Source organism: Opisthocomus hoazin, chromosome 3 (assembly GCF_030867145.1).
Source record: "Opisthocomus hoazin isolate bOpiHoa1 chromosome 3, bOpiHoa1.hap1, whole genome shotgun sequence".
Lineage (NCBI taxonomy): Eukaryota > Metazoa > Chordata > Aves > Opisthocomiformes > Opisthocomidae > Opisthocomus > Opisthocomus hoazin.
In genome coordinates, this window is record NC_134416.1 from 90,113,426 (window position 1) to 90,122,762 (window position 9,337).

Sequence of the window (9,337 nt, forward strand, 5' to 3'; positions counted from 1 at the left end):
TGTGACTGTGAAGCCTGTGACCCATGGTCCCACTTCAGTAGCTGAAGCAGAGACCCTCATTTGCTCCAGCTGCTGGCACCAGGGCTGCCTTCACCCACTATCTGACTGCAGTGGCTGGCCCAGAATTAATTCACGCTGGTCCCTCCACAGTAGCTCAAGGCATGTGCTCCTAACACCTGTGGACATGTGCTCCTAGGATCCACAGTTCCCATTTCAGCTGCTAATGCCAAGGCCCTCCTTCTCTCCAGTTGCTGTCACCCAAGGGCAGCTTCATCCCTGGTCTAACTCCAGTTGCTAGTCCTGAGTTTGCTCATGCCTGCCTTGAGCTGCTGGCGTGTAGTCCTTAGAGCACACATGCATATGGGCTTGAGAGGGAGAATGCATAGAAATACAGTTAAGATTTAATAATAAGAAAAGATACCCTGCTGTGAGCAGGTGCAGGACTTAGTCAGACAGGCACAGTGACTGGCAACTGTTCATGCAACTGGTCCCTTTGATAAGCTTTTCTATCTATTCCCCACTTTTGTTTCTCCCAGTTACCCTTCTCCAAAACATTCCTGGATAAGCATGGCATAGTCCCACAGGCCTCCCCTGGAATATCCACAATCCTCATCTTCCTCTTGTTTCCCACTTACTAACAGTGACAATGTCCAGACCGGCCCTCTCTAAAGCTATGTTTGGAGTTTCTCAATAGCCTTTCAGTTAGCAACTGGAGATTTTTGGTCTTTGGCATTGTCTCTTATCCTGTGTCTGTCAGGTTTATGGCTCTGTCTGTTTATCGTTTCACATTTCACTTATTTTCCCCTATTCCTTTGCTTGTTCCTCTCTGTTTACTTACTGTCCCCTTTGTGCTGAAAGGTCTTTGATTGGATAACCTTAATGAAGCAGATTTTCCTTTGTCTCCTTTTTCACATAAATATTTAAATTTGGCTTTGAGCCGATCAGTAGTAGTGAACTTCCTCTGCAGTAAGTATTTATGAAATGTAATGTTTTCTTCTTTTTTTATCATTGCGAATAGGTACATGGCACCTGAAGTTCTAGATGATTCCATAAACATGAAACATTTTGAGTCATTCAAACGAGCAGACATCTATGCAATGGGATTAGTGTTTTGGGAAATAGCTCGGCGATGCTCAATCGGTGGTATGTGGCAACCTTTACAAAACTGGACATACTAAGGAATTATAAGTAACTCACAGAACCTGAATAAGTTTAAGTAAACAGCTAGCTCTAAAAACGATGCAACGTAATAGCCAGTATGTCCCAGACTTTCTAACTGTTAATGCTGTAAATGATGACTGGGTTGTTTGACCTCTTTACAAATTGATGAACCATACCTGTTGAAGAAAATAGGAAATATTCTTGTCCATATTAACTTTTAGAAAAAAGCTTTACATAGGGGTGAGAAAAGGGTGAAGTTAAATGTCCTTGAGAGCAAAGGACAAATACCACAAGTAAGGGCTAGCTAGAATGTTTTCAAATAACATCCATACCTTATTTAAAATAAAACATGCTATTATAAATCATATGCTTCCAAGAAGCATGTCTTTAGTATAGCCTATGAAAGATTTGACATAGCTTCCATCTTTTCCAAATGTATAAATTTCAAAGTTAAAAATTCTTCAAAGGTAATGTAAACAACTCCTAAGGTATAGTTAAGGATTTTTTTAAAAAATTGTCAGTCATTGTAATGTAATTTTTAAATATAAAAACAAAAAAGGTAGAGTACTAATAAGGAACACAGTAAAAAGCGAAGAATGTGTAATTTATTTAGTGTTAGCTGAAATAAAGCTATTTTCAACCTATTACAGGAATCCATGAAGATTACCAGTTGCCATACTATGACCTTGTTCCTTCAGATCCTTCTGTTGAAGAAATGCGGAAAGTTGTATGTGAGCAGAAGTTAAGGCCCAATATTCCAAACAGATGGCAAAGCTGTGAGGTATTAACTAACCTTGCTAAAGTTGCTTTAACAGACACAAGAGCTTTTATTGATTTCAATGGCTTAAAAATTCTGCTTGTTTTTGAAGGGAGAAGGGTTGCTTCTAGGAGAACTTAATTTCATTTTGATCATTATGGCTTTATTGAATGTCATTGATCCTTGGTTATACATTAACATTTAATGTAGTTTCACAAAAATTAATAGCTAACCCTGCATGGAGGGTTCTAGGATCTCTTCCTGTAAAGTGTAGGTGACACTAATGAAAGTTAAAGCTTGTCTGAATTACATTATACAGGAAGCATCACTGCAGATAAATTGTGCTCCTGGGGCTTGTGCTGCATCTGGCTGGGTTGGAGTTAACTTTCTTCATAGTAGCCTGTATGGTGCTATGTTTTGTATTTGTGACCAAAACAGTTTGATAGCACGCCCATGCTTTAGCTGTTGCTGAACAGTGCTTACACAGCTGCAAGGCTTTCTCCATTTCTCACTGCCCCCTGCACTGCTGAGTAGGCTAGGGGTGGACAAGAGGCAGAGGGAATGCAACTGGGACAGCTGACCAAAACTGGTCAGAGGGAGATTCCATACCATGCACCATCATGCTCAGCAATAAAACCGGGGAGGGAGGAGTTTTCCAGGGGTTGCTGTTGCTCAGGGACTTAGAGGGCATCAGTCAGATGGTGGTAAGCAGTTGGTTTTGTATCACTTTTTTTCTTTGTTTTGGCTTTGTTTGCCCCCTTTGCCTATTAAACTGTCTTTATCTCAACCCATGAGCTTTCTCGCTTTTGCCCTCCTGATTCTCTCCCCCATCCCACTGGGGCAAAGTGAGTCAGTGGCTGTGTGGGGCTCAGCTGCTGGCCGGGGTTAACCCGTAACAGGGGTAGTAAATATGAATGATGTGATCAGGTCTGTGCCAATTGGTTTGTGACCAGGCTGGTTATCTCTTTCAAGAAGTGGACTTGCTAGTTTCAGCTCAGTACTTTGCCAGCACAGCAGTGCTGCTTACTGGGATGCAAATGGTATCTTCAACAGTGCTGTGCTGCCTTCTGTGAGTGCTCGCTTGGAACTTACTCACTCAGGGGTCTTTGCCCTATCATTGTGTAGTAAAGGAATATCCTACAGACTGGCCAAAACAGTAAATGCCTTTAGGAATTTTTATCCAAAACTGTGGTGGATTTAGTACTTTGTCTGTGTTGGAGGTTGTACTGTATGTACTTACTCAAAGATGAACACAGTTATTAGGAAGCTGAGACTCTAGTAAGCCAAAGACTTAGAACCGAGGTGTACATGTAGTGACTGCTCCTGACCATGCCTCCGCAGAAGTGCTTACTTGCTCGTGTGGTGAGTTCATCATGCTGGTGGTCGCTGCAGGGGCAGTAGTACGTGCAGCAGCCAGCTCTTGCCTTTCCAGCCAACTTTGTTCATATTGATCGAGGAACCCAATGAGGGCTAGAACCAACACTTTTTGATTCGGAGCTTAGGAGAATAGCTGCGGCAGACAACAGCAGGAGTAAGGGATTGATGAGATATAATGTACTTGAGATGGAAGAGGGACCTGGGTTGTGGCATGTGTGAAATGACTACATGAGTGAAGCCCCGAGATAAGAGATTGGGCAAGAGAATGCAGGTTAGGAGAGAAGGGCGACGATACGCGCTGACGGACTGTAGAGTCATTTTTTAAATGCTGCCATTCCAATCCTGCAAATTTATTAATCAGCTCAATGTAATACAGCTCTGAGTGTAAAATCTTGTAACACAGAGCTATTTATTTCATCTTCAGTTTTTATTTACATTGTTACTTGTGTAGTAGCATTCACAGATTTCAAAGAATGACTGTTTGAAGGATAAAAAGACTCCAAAAATTTTCAGTCATTACAGAGCTTCAGTTTGAGGAAGACAGCTGATAAAGTTCTTAATTGCTGTAAATTGAACTAACTCCTTAACTGGAGGTACAATAAAAAGAGTGTGTTTTTGTCTAATGTGAAAATTCAGAAAACAGTTGCAGGCAAACTACTAATTTTTTTATTAAAACCTTTTTGCATGGGCTGAAATTTATTGAAAAATATTGGTTCTGCTCTAGAGTATTTTTAAGAAATTCATTTTTCTGTAAATGCTGTAAAAATTTGAGGGTTTTTTTATAGAACACATTCTTCCATGCAGCTGTAGTACTAGTAACAAACTTCAAAAATGCATGAAGAGGCTAAGGCAGAGCAGAGGGTACATGGACTACACTGGAACAGCAGTACATATAATTGTTTGTCTTTCCTTTGCAGGCATTACGAGTAATGGCAAAAATTATGCGGGAATGCTGGTATGCCAACGGAGCTGCGAGGCTAACAGCGCTGCGCATTAAGAAAACTTTATCACAACTTAGTCAACAGGAGGGGATAAAGATGTAATCCTGGATTTGCTACCGAAGAACACTGTAAAAATCTGTATCTGCACCAGAGTGGCGTGTTAAGAAGGTTAATTGTTCTACCTCACTGGGGGAACAGAAGGATATTGCTGCCTTTTAGTACTTCATAGGAATGTCACTTGTTAGGATTTTTGTGGATGTGCTGAACAGTTGTGTTGGGTCCTTTCTGTGCATTATGAACCTCTTTCCCACATTACTTACAAAACAGTGTGTAGTCTAGTTTGATTAACCTACAATTTTTTATTTAGAAAGTTGATAGCTGGTCTTAACCTCTAGTTGACTGTGCTAAAAATAGGAGGTCACTTTTAAAATGGAACTGGTTCGCTATATTGTGCTAGAGTGCATTGATGGCTCTTTAAGCATTTTTTTTCCTAGCTGGTACATTCACTGTTCTGAACCACTGTCACAGTTCTTTGATTCAGAGTATGAATGTACTGTTGGAGTATACTTTGCTAGCTATTGAGGTAGTATATCATTTGGACTCATACCTTGATTTGCAAATGGACCTCGTTCAGTTGTGGGAACGTAATTTATGCAACAATACTTTATACGTGATTACTGTTTTTTTCCACTTTTTCAGAACATTACATTGCCTTCAGAATAGATTGTATTATACCAGTAAGTGCCACTTTTGAGTCTTTTAATGCAAAATAGTAGGTGCATACAAAAACTATGGTACTGTTGGTTTCAAAAATACAAGTTAAAAATCAAATGTTCCTTTGCCTAGGTAAGATCTAATTCACACTCATTTCAGCAAGTGAGTAAATAATTTGTGGAATGCCTTTAATTTTACCAAAATCTCACTTTAAACCACTGTAGGAGTTTTAAATAGTGTAAGATAGTTAATTCACTGTCATATTTTTTAATTGTTAAGTCATGAGTCATAATTATATACAAGATTTTTTTATCAAGTGGTACTTCTAAAATGCTTGAAGTACCTATCTACTTCAGAAAAGTAGCAAGAGGAGTAAGATGTTCTTAAAGGAAATTTTGCTCCATTAAATCAAATATGAAAAGCGTATTTTCTGTTCAGTTCTGCAGAGTCTTAAGGCTCAAAGAGCAATATTTACAATTAAACAAGGATTAAGTGCACCTGTAATTAGGTTGAAGTTATTAGGGCTTTTGTACTAGAAAGTTCAAAGCTGCTTATAAGTTTATATGTGCATATATTTTGTATGTGCCTCATACACGGAAAGTGGTGAGCTGCAGGTCTTTGGATACGAATACCAGAGGATTCCAGCAATCTTCTTCATAGATACAAGAACAAAGCTTATGGTGGCTTGTGTTGTCGTAAGAACACAGAAGAATGTGCATGGCTTTACTCAAGATTTGCCTGAGATATTAAGGATATCACAAGATTTTCGCAAACTAGTTTAGAAATCTAATCGCTTCCTGCCCAACTGTGCAACTTCTGGAGGGGGATGGAGGAATTAATATGGAAAATTGTCTTTAAAAAAACCTGCTGTTACCAGGATATTTTTTTAATTGCAGTTTTAGGAAGAGTCTGGTTGACCTTTGGTTTCACTAATGCCCAAAACACTCGGTCAGTAGTATTTCAGTATGTAAAGATGCCTGGTAATTAATATGCCGCTTAACCCCCTCCTCCTCTTCAGAACGCATCAGTATCCATCCTATTATGCAACACACGCGGCAGTCTTAGATCTGCTTACTTTCCATTCTTCAGCATACAGTCCATTGAGTTTTTCACAGTACTAGTAGCAGGGGCAGGGTGGCTGCTAACAGAAGCATGGCTGAGGTTGTGTTCCATGGTCTGCAATGCAAGGTAGTTAAAGCTGTAAGATGGATGGGTGTTCGTAAGAAGAGGCTATATGGGTGACATAAGACAGCCGAGATAAGCCTTAGCACTTCACTGACTCTTGCATATTTCCAGATTCTTAATGCTTGCTTGGAGATAGGTTTAAATAATGAGGAATTAACAGACCTTCAGAGGTCGAACTGCAAATAATGAAATGCTTTATTCAACCACCTTCATGGATGAGTTTACAGATACTGGAAGATGGCATCAAGGAGAAGAGGTAAAGATAAGAGAAGTTCTTAAAAAGCAGTTGGCTTTAAACATATGTACAGCTGTCACGCTTATGTTTGTTTGGCATTATCTGACTAGTCAGGCTTATGTCCTTCAGGCCTCTTATCAAAGCTGGACCAAAAGTTACTTCATGTAGGTATTTTAAATAAGCTATGCCTTTGTGCAAATGGACAGAGTTTTTTCAGTTATAACTGTTCTACAAAAATGATTGACTATAACTAAACTCTGAAGTCTATCTACTTGGCTGTCCTGGCATGCCTCTCTAACAAGTTCTATGTATCTAGACAAGTATTTAAAGAACACAGATCAGCATCAAAGTAGAACCTGCTATATCACCATACTAATTTCAAAGGCTTCCTATTTAAACAATTTGTTAACTTTGTTAAATTTTGAGTTTTTCATAGGCGTAGCTGGATCTTCACCATAGATACAAATGGTATAGTTCATACTTTTAGAATCATCAGGCTACTGGCATGCTTCAGATCTTTATGGTGATCTTGATGGTATCATGAGAGAGCTTCTAATACAATTCATCCAATAATTTAATTAGTGACTTATTTTAGCACCTACAAAACCTTATCACCATAACATTTAGTTTTCCTAAAATGTAAGGAACAGTTTTGTTGCATTTCTGCTGGTTCTACAGCAGCTGAACAGTGTCATGGCATGCAGATTATTCAGTCAACTGTACGGTGGTTTGTTACATCTGTCGCATCTCAGCTACTTACCAGTCTTCATTCTCCAGAATTGCTAGTGACTATTCTTACATTGTTCTAATTTTTTGCTTTGTAATAGAAGCTTGTGACAACAAAGCACAGGAAGGATGCTTGATACAATATGTGATGTGACATTAGGAACATTATTTTGGGACAACCTTATTATTCGTATTGGAATGCAGAACAGGAAAATTCTGAATAGAGCTATATGTATCCTCAGTTCTGACACCACACCGTCAAGCTTTGTTCTTCTTTTCCATTATATAAACTGAACTCCTTTTACAAAGGCTGTGTCTGTACATATTATGTAACTTTAAATTTTACCTGTGTAAGATCATATCTTATATATATGGACACAGGTACACATAAGTATTTTTTAAATTAAGATTGTAATATCACCAGATCTGCTCTTGGAAATCCAGGGGGACCAAAATATTTTAGCATTCAAAATATTAATTTTGTATCATTTCAAGTATATACCAAAACAGTTTCTGATGAATACTGATGCAAATGTTTATTGTAAATATTACATACATTATAGAGTCACTTAAGTTTTGTGGATTAATCAATTTGATGTTTTAGTAGCATTGAAGCCTCAGTTTGGTTTACAGATTTGTGACTAGGTGGATATGGACATGGAGAAGAAGGAGCGCTGGAAATGGTGTGATGCTGAAAAGCCTCAAACGTTGTCTTTGAAATGCTGGAATTCTTCAGGGACCTTAAAAGCTGGAATTCTGGGATGTTTCTCAAGCTGACTTTCCAAGTATGACACACTGTCACCCTCCCATGATTCCACTTGTAATTCTAAGAAAGACTTTGTATATAGGTAAAGACATTGGGATTGACTGTATGGGGACATGAAGGTGTCAAATGAAACAAGAGGCTATTTTATTTTTTTCAGTAATGGTTCTGAGTGTGATTGCCATGAAATTCACCTTGTAGTTAGTTCCTTGTTTATATTGTGCCATTGAAACGATTGCAAAGTGTTAATCATTTTGTGTTTAAAAAAATAAACAAAAAAGGTCACCATATCAGTTGCTTTAAACTCAGATTACCTCTTAAAAGACCAAGGTACATTTACCTCGTGTATATAATGTTTAATATTTTTCAGAACATTCTCCAGGTTTGCAGTTATGTGTTTCTAGAAATATGGGTATTACTAAATTTACAACTTCAGTGGTACTAAACATATTATCTGGTGCCCCAAAACACTTTAATTTTCTATATTTTACTGTATTAGCCAGTTTGCTGCTTTGTCAGTGTAGCACCTGCCCTTACATAGCTGTGTGGATACTGCCTTGTAAATTTTACTTTTTGGATGATTTGAGGATCCTGTACAGATGAATGACACTTTTTTAAACCTTACGAAATTGTGCATTTCCCTTACATTTCTGAAAATATGTATTGTATTTGTAGAGTATACATTTCAATGGATTGTAAATACGGTAGTAGAAGAGTGGATGCTTATGTTAAGTGCTAACACTACAGTAGAGAGATTAAAGCAGTGAAAATAAATAACTTTTTTTCAAATTGCATGAGTTGTCTTTCAGAGGAAGAAGTTGCAGGTAGGTATGGGTTGGGTGTGATGTTCTTACCTGGCAGAATGTGGGTTTACTGTGAATTCCTTTCCTCAGAAGGAATTTCTGCTGGTGGAAAAATGATAAAGGGGTTTGCTAATGCTGAGGCAATCCATCTCATGGATGCTGTACAGGTAATGATAAAGTGCCTGGTCTTCCCTGTGTCCTGCAATAATGTTGGAGTAATTCCTTGCTGGTGTCTCTGATCTCTTGGACAAAGTAACTGATGACAAAGTGTTCCTTCTCTCTGTTCATGTTTACGTAGAAGCAACAGAGCTGCTGAGGATTTCAGGCTACTGAAACAGCTGACCTCAGTGCATCATAGAACAGCAGGTAAAATCAGGTTGTGTTGGAGTGGATTGTTTCTGTGCAAAACTCAGTTTTAGACTGGTGTTACATTTCTGAAGGAAGGTGAAGGTGTAGACGCAACAAAAAATGAGATCTTGCCCTTCCATAACTTTATGCGCATGCATCAATTTTGGCTCAGAAATGACCAGACAGGAGTTACCAAAAAGCACTTCTTCCAGCAAACTCTTTCTCCAAAATGGGAAGCCATAAGGTGTCCAGAGAAAACCAAAAGCCATGTCAAAATGCTGTGTTCCTGTTTCAGCTCTTTCACAGGAGGTGTGATGATTTGTCTGA

At 38.6% G+C, this 9,337-nt stretch overlaps 1 protein-coding gene across 2 annotated transcripts in view; it reads left to right on the forward strand.

The window, feature by feature from the left end:
* TGFBR1 (transforming growth factor beta receptor 1) overlaps positions 1-8,648 on the forward strand; it is a 35,549-nt gene extending 26,901 nt beyond the window's left edge. The window contains exons 7-9 of one of the 2 annotated variants that reach the window (XM_075417016.1): positions 1,019-1,143; positions 1,812-1,942; positions 4,213-8,648. In XM_075417016.1, coding sequence (XP_075273131.1) covers positions 1,019-1,143; positions 1,812-1,942; positions 4,213-4,338 — 382 coding nt within the window. In that variant the 3' untranslated portion in view covers positions 4,339-8,648. Of the gene's footprint in view, positions 1-1,018; positions 1,144-1,811; positions 1,943-4,212 lie in introns of those variants that run through there. The other variant, XM_075417017.1, reaches the window with a different exon arrangement.
* Positions 8,649-9,337: the final 689 nt, after the last annotated feature.